This window comes from Paramisgurnus dabryanus, chromosome 1 (genome assembly GCF_030506205.2).
Source record: "Paramisgurnus dabryanus chromosome 1, PD_genome_1.1, whole genome shotgun sequence".
Taxonomy (NCBI): domain Eukaryota; kingdom Metazoa; phylum Chordata; class Actinopteri; order Cypriniformes; family Cobitidae; genus Paramisgurnus; species Paramisgurnus dabryanus.
Window position 1 is genome coordinate 44,758,714 of NC_133337.1, and position 16,936 is coordinate 44,775,649.

Genomic DNA, 16,936 nt, shown 5'->3' on the forward strand with positions numbered 1-16,936 from the left:
CAGACAGGCACTTAGACCAAATCAATGTAAACACCTATGGCTGCACATGCTATTTAAGTTGCTGTGTTGCTTGACAAGAAATCCCCAATGAAATCAGAAAAGATTTTTTTTACTTTTAATATGAATATGTTACCCATAAATACATCTATAAGTAGAATGCTTCATAACATTGACAAATTTCACATTTAGCCACGCCCACCGTGGCTTAGTGTGTGGCACTGAAAGAAGGTCCCTGGTTAAATTTTTTAATGGGTCAGGAGGTCCCATGATGTATTGCTTTATTTTATAGCAGTTGCCATATTTAGTCCGATCCTCCATTTCTTTATGTGCATTAAAGGCGGGGTGCATGATCTCTGAAAGCCAATTTTGATATTTGAAATCACCTAAACAAACACGCCCCTACCACAATAAAATCGGGATCTTCTTTTTATAGACCCGCCCCACACATACGCAACCCAGGCAACGATGTCGGTTAGTAGACATGCCCCTTACTGTTGATCATAGATATGTACACTAGATGTCGCCTTATAAGGCAGTTCATTGGACCGAATGCGTCAAATAGAGCCACCGTCTTCAAACAGGGGAGCCCCGCATCAGCGTCATTGGTGTAACGGAAATAAAATCACCATAAATCGTCATGAATGCGATTTCTTGGTTTTATTTTGGTTTGTTTCAACAGTCAGACATTTATTTAGCTTTGAGTCAAGAAAAAATTTAAGTTTTAATATTATGAAAATCTACTTTTTTCTAAATATAATGCATAGTGCTAGTAAGCCTAACATCCACACGCAGCACAAAAGTCCGGCATCGTCCATGAATTCGAAGTACAAGCCGAGATAGCAGCTTTACCTAGCTACTTCCTATTACAAGACCCCTGTTCCGAGATGGCGGCGGTTTTGACGCATGCTTTGAACCCCAAGGCGACAGCTAGTGTATATATCTATGACTGCCGATTGGCTACAAGTGTGTTTTGTTACTTGGCCTGACTCTCTTTTCCAAAGTGTTTTTCAAAAATCATGCACCCCGCCTTTAAAGTCCCAATGACATCAAAAATGACAATTTTTATTTTTTTATGTAATATTGCAGTGTTTATTATAAACAATGTATCCATATATATATATATATATATATATATATTTTTTTTTTTTTTTTTTTTTTTTAATTCTTGTGCCCTCATAAACTGAAAACGTATTTCATCTGATCACACTCTGATGACATCAGCTAGATGGCTTGGGCAGGAGCATCCGTTAACTCCGCCCACTGAAACACATACTTCTCTAAATCTAATCAAAGCAAAATGAAAAACACAAGCCACGCCCACTGTTTTTCTCACACCATATTTTGTTTCACTCGGAAATACGTTACAACAGAGAAGTCGAATGCGACTTCTGGTTCAGGGGGACTTTAATTAAGGCTTGTGTGTGCATTTTATCTCTTCAGGAGAGCGCGTCCTTGCGAGCGGCTCAGTCCAGCTTCCACGGTTTACTCTTCTGGAGTCAGGAAGTTTACTCATAAGCCCCGCCCACTTGACGGACGCAGGTACCTACACCTGCATGGCCAGCAACTCCCGGGGCATAGACGAAGCCTCGGCTGACCTGGTGGTCTGGGGTGAGTGTTTGTGTAGTGTGTGTTTGAAGTGTAGATCACAGACATGCATGCCTTTGTACTTAATGTATGATGGGTCAGATATACCAGATCTGGATAAAGAGAATTGTGAGCCTGTGTCATCTTTATTTTTTATTTTCCAGCACGTACACGCATCACAAATCCTCCTCAGGACCAGAGTGTGATCAAGGGAACCAAAGCCACCATGACCTGCGGTGTGACACATGACCCGAGCGTTTCAGTCAGGTGCGGTTTACTTATGATTCAGGTTGCATACCGAATGATGTACAATATTGTGTTGTCATGACTTTGTTTTGAAGTTGCCAGGTGGTTGCTTACTGGGATTCTACTTTTTAGGTGGATTTTATGGGGATATCTTAGCACTCCTTTCCTTAACAAACCTCATGTTTTGAAGTATCATTCATGTTGATTTTGGGGCACTGGAGTTTAACTTTATAGTTTCTAAGCCTTAGTAAAGTAAGAGCCACAATAATAATGATGCTTGACATGACGATATTACAGCCTAGCATGTGTCACACCATTCAAAGTCCAATGGATACATTTCTGTTATTTTTAGTTGGAAATATATCACAGTCTAGATTGTGAATTCATATTACTGTATCTTTAAACAGTTCTGGTCTAGGTAGCTCGGCCAGTTTTAAAGGCTCACTGCCGTGTACTGATGAGCCATTACATTATCTCAACATTTTCAGCTAGACATCCTCATAACACCCAACGCAGATCCCCTAAAGTCCTTTGAATCTGCCTGGAGTCTCAGCACACCCCATTGGAAACCTAAAATCTCGACTGGCAGAGAGAAGTAATGTGATGGCTATACTCGAAGTCTCATTAAAACCCGAAAACATTCAATGAGTTCCTCTCATTGTGCGCACAAGTGCGGACTTCGTCGTTTTCGTCCAATTCAGTGATGTCAGTCTCTCTTTCTCTATCCATCTCTCGCTTTCTTCTGTATTTTCCTGTGTCCCCCATAACCTCTTTCTGAACACCCGCGGAGGCTTCTTGCTTATTTCGCAAAGAATGACAGATTAGTAGGAGGGGTAATTGTGTTGGATGGAACCAGTAATTGATAACAGCAGTAAAAGGATTTCCAACAAGCCAGGCCATGATGCAATAAATCACGAGCGTTTGTGCATGTGCTTCCAGCATGTGTGAGGGCATCGTATCGATTGTGTGAGGTTGAACACATCTGCTAGAAGCTTCTGGTGACCTTGGATGTCCCTGTGTTATACAATTCAATTCAATTCAATTCAATTCAATTCAATTTTATTTATATAGCGCTTTTCACAAAAGTCAATTGTTTCAAAGCAGCTTTACATAAATAGAAGCAGTGAAAAACACAGAAAAACAACAGATAGCACAACAAAATACATGATAGCATGAGCAGTTAAATCTGCTGCGGCTATGACTCAATATTATAAGTGCACGTATTACTAAAGCAACGTATAGAAGAGGAAGCTAGGTAAAGCCCAAAAAGGCTGCCTCCCCGGGGTGAAAAACCCCCTAGGAGAAAAAAAAACCCCGTGCTTTTATCCGAGGAAAAATAAGTCCTAGGAGGGAAAAACCCTTGGGAGAACGGATAATGAGATTTAGCGGAGATTAAGCGGTTCTGCCGGTGATCGTTGGTCAGGCATCAGCTGGGCATAACGTTGAAGGACGGCCAGTAGATCAGAGGTGTGCCGACTTTCACATTTACCGGGACTGGGTCTGTTTGTCTCGTTGTCCTCGGAACGAGGACGAGACAGGGAGAGAAAAACAAAATCGTATTAGCGTAGCGGCCGTTCATATGTATTGAAGTGTCACACAGTGATGTGGTTTAACTCAGCTTAGTTCCAGACAGACTAACTATTGCGGCATAATTATGTTATCCACAGTTGCGGATTTAGCAAATTGGGGGCCCAATGCGAGGGTATATATGGTAAATAAGGGTCACCTTCCGATCTTTAAGAGAAAATGAAACCTGACGACCCGTTTGACTAAGGCCTAAAGCCCCACTGTCGTCGTTAATGCAGGTTCAGTGGCAAACGGGTCTATATTGTATACCATTTACAGGACCAGGAGAAAACGCCAAAAACATCGCAACCCGACCTACAGCGTGTTTACGATAAATATTAGACTGGGAAGCAATGGGTTATGTACGCTCAGGTGGAATAAAAGCTGGTCGCAGACCAGTGATACGAGGGCTTTAGTCCATGAAGGAATTTAATATTGCGTTAAACTGATTGAAATAATTTTCATGAAAAATGCAGGAAATGAAAAGAAACATTACATTATACAAAACTCGAGTTTCAGTACAGCAACTTATTTATAATTTAAAGAAAATATGAAATCAGAATTGACCCTATTTACTTTTTTAATAAATGTCTCTTATTGAGCATGATTTATGAAGGCACATTATTCAGAGGATGTAAAAAAAAACATAATCTTTCATTAAAATGTAATAACTTTCTCCCCCGCTGAAATGACACTTATTTTCTGCTTATGTAACCAGAGCTGCACTGACAGGAAAAAATAACATTAACCAACATGAAGATGTGAATAACAAAAACCTGTGGAAAAGTCACAATGCTCAGGTTGTAGTTAGGTGGTTGCTGTGGTGTGCTTTGTTCTTTTACTTGGCACCAAATTTATAGAGCTCACCCCTATGTGTCTGTCCTATTCTGGTCCCTATATGGCTCAAGTCTATCCTTCAGTTTAAATCTATAAGACTTGTTTGCTTATTTTTTTTTTATCGAGGCAAGTCTCATTGGTTTTAAATAAAATAAAAAGCTAGAGCTGCAAGATATATTAAATGTATAGAAATATTGTAATGGTTTGTACTACGTATCATTTTAATACTTAAAAATGTAAGTGTATTCAAAGTTTTACTGTCAATGCAGATAGCAGGGACCATCGAGACAGAAAGAGTAATGAATTTTTTTTTTTTTTTCAGAAAAAAATGTAAAAGTGTTATATGTATATTGTTGTTACTCTTTCCCTGCAAGCTTTTTATAAAAAGTTGCCAGCAATTGCCAGCATTTTTTGATTTTCACAAAAGTTTAATGCCTTCCAGAAAATGTTCTTCTTCAAATATATAAACTAGGGCGGTCAAAAGATTAATCGTGATTAATCGCATACAAAATAAAAGTTTGTTTTTGCATAATATGTGCACTGTGTGTAATTATTTTGTATATATAAATGCACACGCATATATGTATTTGAGAAACATTAACATATGTATATGTTTATATATATATATATATATATATTTATTTATTTATTTATTTATTTATTTATTTATTTATTTATTTATTTATATATATATATATATATATATATATATATATATATATATATATATATATATATATATATATATATATATTTATTTATTTATTTATTTATTTATTTTATATATACATATAAAAAATATATATACATAATTTATGTTTATTAAATTTCTTAAATGTATGTGTGTGTTTATATCATAGACTGTAAAAAATATGGACGACGCCTGTTCGCTCTCTTCCATTGGTGAAAATTGAAGCCGCCAGTGTCCCGATATGGCGCTGACATCTTGGGTCTTGAGTCTGCGCAATAGCGATTTCGGGACCAGTCATGCGCAGTAGTGAGCAGGAAGGGAAGGCACGAAGTCAAAACCCCGCCCTCGCTCTCTCAGAATACGCATATCACACGATATCACAGCTGTCAATCATGACGTGACGCCACCGTTTTTATATCATTAAATAACCAACTAAACACAAACCTATTTTAAAAACAAACATTTGAATTTACATCAGCGTGATAAAAACTACAGTAAATGACAGAAACTAGGTTAGGAAAAAAAGATAATTGAACTGTAATTATTTTTTTTAGTTGGTCTCAAGTCCCAATGAATAACATTGGGAGGCGGGCTTTATGACCTATACTGGGACCAGTCACTGGGGGGCGATCGAGACGTTTTGGCTTCACTTTTCAGGGCTTGTGCGACACGCTTGGTTTATATATACATAATAATTACACACAATACAAACGCAAATATAATATGCAAACCCAAACTTTTATTTTGTATGCGATTAGTCACGATTAATTTTTTGACAGCCGTAATATAAACATACAGTACATCAAATGAAAGAACAGACCCTCGGCTTTCAAACAAAAAAGAAGTTTCATCCTACCTTCATTTTTTCTATTTTTATCACCTTTCAAATATGGGTAGGTTTCTTCAAAAACACAAAATGTTTAGAAAAATCTGAGATTATTGATTTTTTGTGAAGGACTTTTGATTGAGATCAGATGCAGAGTGATCCTCAAAGTAAATATAGAGTTCTAACTGTTTGACCTAAAGGGTGCTTCTGGGTTTTATAATTTGGGTGAGAGCACCACCTGGTGGATAATAGCAGAAATGTGGATTGCCGGAAAAACTCATCATTGGCAGGGAAGCGTTTTCTCTTAAATAAAGAGTTAACTTGTCAATGGCGGGGGAAGAGTTAAATACATTTAATTATAATGTATAAATGTAAAGCATTACTGTAATGTATATCACGTTATTTAGGAAGTTATATCAAATTGCATTTTTCTTTAACATTGTATAGCCCTAGTAATAGCACCTGGTACAATGGCAATAGAGACACGGCATTAGAAATCACCGTAATATCATCACACAGAAAAAATGGTAAAAAATTGTCTCAAGCTTTCACTTGAAGGACATGTACCCTTTAAAAAGTTACCAATATGTACCTCTGAGGTGCAAAGTGTACTTTTTGAAAGCGTACAACCCCAGTGACAGCAAGAGACAATCTTTTTTACCATGATTTTAAGTTCTGCTACAGTGTTTATCAGACAGGAATTGGATTATAAGAAAATTAGTTAAATACATTGTGTTTTACAGTAAGTACTACAAATACACATGGTTATAAAGACATGAAGGTATCATGTCTTGTGTCATATGAACTGAACAAATAATAGTTACACAAAAAGTGTTTCTTGTTTATGTTGGTTGGATCAGGTTTGTTTGGGAGAAGGAGGGTCAGGTGATCTTCCCTCAATCTCTGCCTCGACTGCGTCTGGATATTAACGGGACGCTGCACATCTCTCAGACCTGGTCGGGTGACATCGGCACATACACCTGCAGAGTGACATCAGTAGGTGGCAACGACTCCCGCAGCGCGCACCTACGCGTGAGGTCAGAGCTAAAGCTGTTTTCCCATCATCCTCTCTGTTCTGCTGTCTATCCATGCAGCTCCTCGTCTCTTCTCATCATTCTCTCTCTCTCTCTCTGCGAATGGTATCTCATTCAGTTTTTCAATATCTCTGTTCATCACCTCACCTCAGTCTTTATTTCCACCTTCTTTTTTGTCACATTCTCACTATTTTTTATTCAATACAGCAGTTATTGCCTGCCCTTTTTTATTTTCTCACTGTTTTTCTGTCTGTTCATTATCTATTTTCTGTCTCTATTTTTCTGAGATGCGTTTGATTCAGTCCGGTTGTCCTCTCCTGTTTTTTTTCAATGTCTGATCGATTGATGATCTTACATTTATTTTATGCCCGCTCGTTTATTTCCACTTTCCTCTTCTGTCAATCATGTTGCACTTCTTCTTTAAACTCTATTTTCCTCATTCTCAGTCCCTTTGAGATGTATTCCCTCTCCTTAATATTCACTGCTAAACAATGTTGCGCTGTTAAACGATTTTTTGCTATCTTATTTTATCCTCTATTAGCTTTCTGTTTTCAGCTATTTAAGTGTCTGTTTTGATTAGACATTAACAGTGTGTTATTTCAGAAATAATGTTGCCTGGTGTGCTTTTTAAAGAGCTCTAAAAGAGAAGAAGATCTGGGGAAAATTGTTAAGAATGAATTGCGGCAGTTTATTTGCACATGTTTTTTTTAAAACACTTTTCTCCATTATTTTATTTGCTGCATAACCAAAAGCATCTCTTTTAATGAAACTCTGTTTACCACCTTCTTTCCACCTCCGGTAAAAGCTCAACATTATTTGTTGAATAGTTTATACTGTACTTTTTAAATTATTTTATTTTATACTTGCACTATTTCAGCACATTGTTAACCCCCGGTCGCAAAAAGTCTACGCAGACCCTTGCAGCCATATATCATGACGCACTAAAGTGTTTTTATAAATCTTTTATTATACCACGGGGCTGTTAAATGCTTTATTCTCATATTCAGATTTGCATCATGCCGCATTACCACCTTGGGTGTGCATTATTTTCGAATAATTTAATGGCCCGTCGTCAATTATTCCTTACTTCATATATCATGGAGTCAACATGCTTGCACAGTTATGGTTGCTTATTATTATTGTACCAAATTTTATTGTATTATTTTCAGTTTCCATCATCTGTTGGTCTCACCATAGGCGCCGATTTTTTTCTGCCGGTGGGTGCTCGGCAGAAAGGCATGCAACGCTTAGGTTGCTTAGTAACAGCAAACGCTAAGGGAGCACCCATGCGCTTTAGAAAGGAGGAAAGCAACGCTTTCCGACCAGTTTTGATGCGAAATGTGAAATTTTGCCCTTCATGAGCTAGGCAGGCATGGTTTCATCAACCAGCCACCTCAGCTTTACCCATGTCGCGCCTCTTTATTCATTTTCGGTTATCCGCGAGTCATGCGCGATGATGCACGGCCAAGATGGTGATGGCAGGCACCGCCTACTTTAAGCTTCAAAAATCATCTTTCACAAACCAATGGGTGAATTCACGGACACTACATCCATATTTACAATCTATGGTTTATGAGTCACGCGCCTTTAGGTGATATGAATTCACAGGTCAGAGTTCAACAAACTTAAACTTAAGATCGCAGCGAAGTGCAAAACGTTTCGCAAAACGAGCTTGTGTTTCCGGTCTGCCGCATTTGCATTAGTTTAAAAACCTTCAAAAAATGGTCCCTAGCAGTGATGCGTGGGTCAATGTATAAACAACCCGCATCCGACCAATGTTTTCAACTAACCCGCACGCAACTCGGACCGCAAAAAAATATTGTAACCGACCTGCTACCTGGCCTGCATTTTTTAAAAGTAGTAATTGTTTACTAATAATCTTTATTTCAAACGACCCGGCCAACCGTAACCCGAATATCATAAAAAATATTTTTGGATGACTCGTAACCGCGGGTAACCGCTCATTTTGGATCAACTCTCGCATCACTGTTACCTAGCTGTCGCTAGGACAGTACCCTTTCAAAAAGTACACCTTTTTACCTAAAAAGTTCATAATCATACCTCAGAGGTACATGTTGGTACCAAAGAATGCATATTAGTTCCTCAAAGGTACTAATTGGTACCAAATGTATACATATCTATACATCAATGGTACAAATATGGACTTTTTTATAGGGCATTGACGGACTGACAGCTAGGTACCATTTTTAGCTATTTTTCTGACAGTGAATGGAAGTCAATGGATCGAAAAGTGCAATATGACGGCACCTTTAATCTGATTTTCTGGTCACAGATTCTGTCCTTCAGATTTTCTCTTGAACATTGTTGTTTTTCTAGCTCTTTCTCTTTGGTTCCCTTAGCTATTTATATGCCTGTTTTAATCAGACATTCAGTGTTATTTAAGAAAAAAAATTGTCTGGAACTCATTAAAGTCAAGATTTTCTCTCTCTGTCTTTAAATAACACACACCCTATAGGCAGCTACCTCACGCCCCTGAGAACCCCACAGCGTCGTTGAGCACCACAGAGAAGAGAGCCATTAACCTGACATGGGCCAAACCCTTCGACGGGAACAGCCCTCTCATCCGCTACATTCTGGAAGTGTCTGAAAACAGTGAGTAGTGAGATTTGGTTCAGTGGTTCACGTAAGGACACCTACTATTTGGATCATTAACCTTAGGGCAGGGTAGGGCAGTGTGTGAAGTCATTCAGTATCAATGGTGGATTGAATGACTAACAGCAGTATAGTGTGGTATAGTAAATCTACATATTGTAATTGATGCTATAAAGAGATTATTTTGGTTTTCTTCATCATAGATGCTCCTTGGACAGTTCTGTTGGCCAACATCGAACCCGAGTCGGCCGCCGTGACCGTCAACGGTCTGATCCCGGCACGCTCCTATCAGTTCCGCCTGTGTGCCGTCAACGATGTTGGCAAGGGCCAATTCAGCAAAGAGACAGACCGGTGAGCTGATCACAGGGTCCAAAAGCCTGTCAAGTATCATAGCTTTGCCTTGTTTGACCATAAAGATAACTCAATCACATTGTCACAGCCTGTAAAAATTGCTTTTGCTCTCATGGGGCGTACGGGTGATAGTGTATATGGACAAATTTATCTGTCTGAAAGCTTTATGTGTGTGTGTTGGTTGAATGTTCTTACGTGTATGTGTTGGGGTCGGTGTCTTCGGTGCCTTTAGCTCGCATGAGGCTTAAATTTGACATTCAGCAAATTCCTGCATTGGTTCTCCTGAGGTTTGAGGAAAACCTCATCTAGCCAAGATGATCCCACACTTTGTGTGTTTGTGTGATAGTTCGACCGAAAATGAAAAGTACACCATGATTTACTCACCCTCAAGGCATTTGAGTTACATATGGCAATTTTTTTAATACAAACACATATTTAGGTATGTTTTTAAATGTCCTTACAGTCTTTATACCGGATAGATATAGGCTCCATCTCCAAGTTCAGTCAATAGTAATCCACACGGCTCCAGAGGAATAAATGATACATCACTACAAAAAGTGAAGAGCTACAGTAAGACATTTTCAAAAATTTTGTATGACAAAAGATGGACATATGTAACTTGCGTGAGTAAATCATGGGGAAATTTTCATTTTTGGCTGAACTTTTCCTTTAAATACAGCACACCATATCGGCAAAAATTTTGTGTGAATTTATGCAGTAATGTCACACAAACAAATAACGGATCTGCTCCCCTCCAGTGTGTCTCTTCCGGAGGAGCCGCCCAGCGCGCCCCCTCAAAACGTCATAGCTAGCGGCCGCACAAACCAGTCCATCATGATTCAATGGCAGCCTCCACCAGAAAGCCATCAGAACGGCATCCTAAGAGGATACATCATCCGGTGAGACTCACGTGTTATGTCTGAGATCTTCTTGTATCTGTTAGCCTCGTCCAAGTGTATTTAAATAGCTTTAAATTGTATTCTTTTAAAACTGATTAAACAGTGTGATTGTATTATTTTTTTATTATTATTATTTCAAGGCTACTCAAGGATTCAAACATTGATGTTTTTTCTCTTCCTGTCATATAGTTAATGGAGTTTTGTTATTAGGGCTTTTTTAGTTGAGCAAATTTAAGTAATGATGCCTGAACTTGCAATCCCCAGCTCAGGAGAAACACATATTTTCTAAAGTGGTTATGTGTCACCCCCTGTTGTTTGTAGGCGGTATTGCAACACACACGAAATCCAGTTGTGAGGAGTGTGACAAAGTCTATTTTATAAATGAATATCAAAGCCTTTCAGACAGTGTTATCTCATTCTTTCTCTCTATCAGAGACAGACGAAGCTTTCTGTTTACTAAGGTTAGGAAATCTTTCCGTCCGTTGTCACATTATTAATATAAACCTCCGCTAATCTCAGGTATCGTCTGACTGGCCTTCCTGTGGATATCCAGTATAAAAATATCTCCAACCCTGAGGTCACAAACCTGCTGTTGGAGGATCTCATCATCTGGACTAACTACGAGATTGAGGTGGCAGCTTATAATGGAGCTGGGCTGGGAGTTTACTGTCATAAGGTTACGGAGTGGACACTTCAGGGAGGTGAGGATTTACTGCAGATCTGTACTGAATTAAATACAGCACTTTTATGCAGTATGTATACAGTATATGACAGTACATTGTGTGGGTCAAGTATGCATACATAGGATGTACTACAGTACTGTGTAAATGTCTTAGGCCACAACCACCACCAGACTTGTTGTTTTAGAAGTTTTAATGTTCATCCATATTTATTTTTCAATCTATTTTATTAAGATACAAACAGAAAATATGTACAAAAAAATAAAAATAATAATTTTTATGACTAAATGTATTGAGGACTAAACACATCTTGAGTGTTTTTGAGCAGAATGAAGTAAAATGACTAATTTCTTTAAAATTAGAAATTAGGGTTTTATTTTATTTAGGTTTAAGAGATCCTGCAGTTTCCTGCTATTGCTCAAGTGGAAGGGGAGTTTACCCTAAAAACTTGACACATTTTTATACAGTTTTTAATACTATATACACATTTCATGTATTTTCTGGATGTATTCTATTAAAGAGCCTGAGAAACAATTATATTTGATCACTTTAACATTGCAAAAACAACTAATCTAATTCTGGAATGGTGGCCTAAGTCATGTTTTCATTGTCATGTGCCTGTATGTTCGTTAACTAATGATGTAATAACAACAACGATAAAATAATCAATTGTTGTTGATTAACAAAAATTAAATTTAACCACTGTGAATACATTTGCTGGTAGCTATAAACTTGAAAAGTTTATTTTTCCCTTTTTTTTTTTTACATAAATTTGTGAGATAAAAGTGTCCATTTAATGCATACTGAGAAATCTCGATGGAAGCAGTAGACATCATACTCATTTTGCATACTGATTTGTGTACTACATACTACTACGGTATACACTGTAGCATAGAAGTAGGTGATTTTGGATGCAAAGTGTGTCTTTTATTTAAGGCATAGGGTTGTTATGTTTCTTTGCAACCCTGTTAAGCTTAAATGGGACATATCATGAAAATCTGACTTTTTCCATGTTTAAAGGAACAGTGTGTAAGAAATTTATATCAATTAATCATAATATGGCCCTGATATGTCACGAGACATAAAGAAATAATTTTCATTTCAAATACTTATATCACTCACAACAGTGGTCCGGCCAGGATATTGTCATTTAAAAAGTGGAGTTGCAGCCCTCAACTGATGTTTATGTTGTCATTTTTTTGTACTGGCCACCAGTTGTGTGATTGCAGTTCCAGTTTGGGCCACAATCCTACATACTGTTCCTTTAAGTGCAATAATTGGGTCCCCAGTGTTTCTATCAACCTAGAATATGTGAAAAAGATCAACCCAGTAACTTAGTTTTGGTAAACCATTCTCTGCAGGCATGTGAAAAAATAAGTCATTGAAATTTGGCTCCCCTTGTGATGTCAGAAGGGGATAATACCGACCCTTTATCTGCACTATGCAACCCTTTTTAGTGCAGAGATCAGCTCATTTGCATTTTAAAGGACACACCCAAAAACGGCACATTTTTGCTCACACCTACAAAGTGACAATTTTAACATGTTATAATAAATTATTTATATGATATATTGAGCTAAAACTTCACATACTTCGCATGGTGGCACCAAATCTTTAAAAAAGTCTTGTGAAATGTCCCCTTTAAAAAGTAGGCTGTTAAGCTAATGATGATTATTAATAATGTAATTTTTTTTAAATAATTTTTTTAATGTTTATTGAACATTATTAGTGTGTTTTCTCATATTTTTATTGATCCAATTATACCCCTTAGTCAGGATAAAATCAGTCGCATGTTACATATTTGATTGATTTGATATGTTGCAAAAATGTCAGATTATTTTCCAGTCAATTTCACTAGGCTTTCTGAAGTTCGGCAAGTTGAGCCTGTTGCCATTTAAAGAAGTCTCATCTCTTTTTTTCTTTGTCTTTTCCATTTCACCCATCAATCAGTACCCACCATCGCTCCAGGCAATGTGCAGGCAGAGCCCGTCAACTCCACCACAATCCGTTTCACCTGGACAGCACCGAACCCGCAGTTCATCAACGGTATCAACCAGGGTTACAAGGTAAATGCAGAAAGAATGAGAATCCTCCGTTCTGCACTCTTGCATCAAGAGCTAAGCCAATGAGATAAGCATGCAATAAAATTAAGCTTTTGATTTGAGGTTTTTAAGTGTTGAAGAGATTTCACCCAGCGACGTCCGTCCCGCTCTCGCATCTTTTTTGCAGACCTGTTTACGGTTTTGCCCAGAGATCCGGAATTGATCCGCCTGTCGCTTGTGTACTTTATAGCCAGACGGTTTCGGGAAAAATAGTTCAGGACAATTATAAAATGGATGCAGTCAGAGTGACTCATTGCTCTTAATGGCTTATTAGGCTGCTTTAGTCTCAGTCCCAGATTGCAGCAGCTGGAATCAGAGGGAGTATTTGTAGACAGGCCTTTTCATTTCTCCGCGGGCCTTTTTTGGAACAATCTTCCAGCTCTCATTTCTTCTTCAATGCCCTCAGAGGAGAGTTTCAAGCAGCTATAAACTTTGAAATGCCAAACAATGCCTTAAAGTATGGGCACAAGCGAGAAAACCTGTGACGGTTAAATCGTTCTCCAGGGGAAAATTCACTAAGAATGAATTGCGTCCTCTGATAGCGTTGTTTATTCTCCTCATTGTTTCAGCATCTGACTCATTGAAGGAAATATGCAGATTGGGTAATGACACAAATACGGACACAAAATTAGTGTTGATAATTAGTGACGAGTCCCGGCTTTCACACCTGTATCTATTTAAAGAGCCAACAACAGAGAATGTTGTCCCGGGATCGGAGATGAATAGGGATCACTAAATATAGAAGCTGTTTACACTTGGCATTAACATGCGTTTTCGTCAATCAGATAACAAGTGGACGACGTTAATGCCAGGTGTAAACGGTGTTCAAAACGTTTTGAACGCGTCCACTTTCGACCACTTTCAACCACATCCAGAGGTAGTCGAAACCACTTTCGATCGAATCGCTTTGGAGTTGCGGAACGCAAATGTGGTTGAATGTGTTTAAACAGCCACACGGACCGCCTTCTCTCCGCCCATTTATCTAATCTGAGGTATTAAACACAAGTTTTACGTCTTTTTTTACTTCTGGCGTGAACATACGGTGAACAGCGCTTATTTAGCCTTTCATTGATAAAACTACTGCGTGTGTTCTCCGTAGTTTCGTTTTGAAAGCGTGAAAGTTGCGTGATCCTATTTCATCAATTGCGCTAAAAATTCAGAGAAAGCTCCAACATACAAAACACTGTGCAGCATGTTTACTTGCTAAACAAGCAGCGGACTCCGACATAATATTAGTTTGCGTCCATATAAATTCATAATTACTCCCGCTCGCGTTTGAATGACAGCAGAGAGACTCGCCCACCGTCTCACAGACCACCCCCCTCACAATATTCAGGACAGAAGCGGGCGAAAGTGGACAAAAGAGACGGATTTAAATACCAGGTGTAAACGTAATGTGTCTCTCTCGTCCACTTGTGATCCAATCAATGTAAACACATCTTAATACCAAGTGTAAACAGCCCCTTAATATCACCCTTAGGTGTATGGGGTCACTGTACTACGATTTAGACATCAAAATCAGCTTTTGAAAGTACTGAATGACTACATTGCAGGTGTGCACATGCCCTGTATGTCCCTCATCTCCATCATTTAATTATGATGATGAATTACTGCCGCACTAGGAAATGTACACAAACATCCCTTTTAATAAACCTCTGTTTACCTTTAGATTTCTGTGGACACTAAAAGCAGCACATTAAATACACCAGCCGGATGTCTGAATCATAGTCATTCTATCCCATATGGCAAAAAATATGTTTTAAATGTATGCTAAATACATTTTGCAGAAAGTAAAGCTTAATTAAATAAATTTGAAAATATAATTAGTTTTAACCTTCATATATCAACATATATTTCAAAATTTATTTCAGGGGCAAGCAAATACATTTCTAATTTTACCCATATGGCAAAAAATATATTATATTATATGAAAAATATTATTTAATTTATTTTCCTGGCAAAATATATTTTAAATGTATATTTGCTTTATACATTTTATTAACAGTGAAGTTAGTTTTATAAAGGATATTTTGCTCTTAAATTGTATTTAAATTGAACCTTTTCAAACCTGTAACATTTACAGGTTTGTAAAATTTAATATAAAGTTTTTCTTCTATTGCGACATGACTATAATTCCTTGGATTGAAATGTAAGAAGGGCTAAATATATTTTTAAATGCTTTAAAAAAATATTTAAAAATATAAAAAATGGCCAAAAACATATTGGTGAAAAACATAATTATGTAAACATATTCCAAAATATATTTCTGCAAATTTATGTTTTGGTCATTTTTTGTATATTGTGAATGTGAAATATACAGTATTTTGTTAAAATTATGTTAGAAAATATATATTTTTTGCCGTATGGGATAATAATTTCTGTTGAAAGAATAAAAATGACTTGATTTAAATATTCAGGTAGAAGTGTTGTGCTGTACTGAAATGCTATATGCTAAAATAGTGTAAGCATTTAGCTGTTATTAATTTTTTATTTGTTTTTATACACTTTTCTCCATATTAACATTTACGCAATTGGAAGATTCTTTTATCCATGGTGACTTACATTCTTAAATATATTTCAAAATATACAAAAATGACCAAAAATATATTTGCAAAAATATATGTAAGTATAATATATTTTTGGGACATTTCTGTATATTTTTATAAATATATTTTCATAGCATTTAACGGTAAATTTTGCCCTTCATATATTTAAATTCAAGAATATACATTAATTCATTCAATACATTCAAATAAATCACATTTGAAGAAAAACATATTTGTTATCTATAACACCTGCAAGCCTAATGGGGCGTTCACACCAAACTCGAACTCAACGATTTGTGGAGTAGACTACATACAAAGTCAATGCAAAGACGCGAATATATGCAAACTTGAGCGGGGCAATTCGAATGACAGAAATTGAGTGGTGCGATTGCATCGAAAACACGTGCTATTTGCCTCAAACGCATCTGCGCACAAGTTGAAAATATTCAATCGAAAAATTAGCATGACACGAAGATAAATCCCACGAGTAATCTAGAGCGAAGAAACGCTATGCGTTGCATTTGGTGTGTACCGCAGCATAATGTGGCGTACACACCAAACATGAATTCAACGATTTGCGCAAGTAGATAGACACAAACTCATGTGGGGCGATGCGAATGGCGCTAATTGGGCGGAGCTAACGCAGCAAAAACACAAACTCGTCTTCGCACAAGTGAAAAATTTGCATGATACGAAGTTAAATCCCACGAGTATTCTAGAGCGTGAACATGCTTCAGATTTGATCCCTCCAAGAGGAACACAAAATTGCAAAATTACAATATATAATAAGCATTATGTAACATATGCAACTTTGCTTATATTAGCTTAAATGTATGGCAAATTTTAGATTAGAAATGTATTTGCTTGTCCCTATACATTTTGTAATAGACGTTGATATATGAATGTTAAAACTAAATATATTAAAAATAAAAAATGGATTTAATTAAGCTTTCCTTTTTTT

General features: G+C 37.2%; 1 protein-coding gene across 4 annotated transcripts in view; it reads left to right on the forward strand.

The window, feature by feature from the left end:
- sdk2b (sidekick cell adhesion molecule 2b) overlaps positions 1–16,936 on the forward strand; it is a 428,287-nt gene that overhangs the window by 357,269 nt on the left and 54,082 nt on the right. For all 4 annotated transcript variants that reach the window (XM_065262638.2, XM_065262641.2, XM_065262640.2 and 1 more), the window contains exons 11-18: positions 1,441–1,608; positions 1,749–1,851; positions 6,611–6,787; positions 9,261–9,397; positions 9,601–9,748; positions 10,507–10,647; positions 11,167–11,348; positions 13,278–13,393. In XM_065262638.2, coding sequence (XP_065118710.2) covers positions 1,441–1,608; positions 1,749–1,851; positions 6,611–6,787; positions 9,261–9,397; positions 9,601–9,748; positions 10,507–10,647; positions 11,167–11,348; positions 13,278–13,393 — 1,172 coding nt within the window. The remainder of the gene's footprint in view (positions 1–1,440; positions 1,609–1,748; positions 1,852–6,610; positions 6,788–9,260; positions 9,398–9,600; positions 9,749–10,506; positions 10,648–11,166; positions 11,349–13,277; positions 13,394–16,936) is intronic.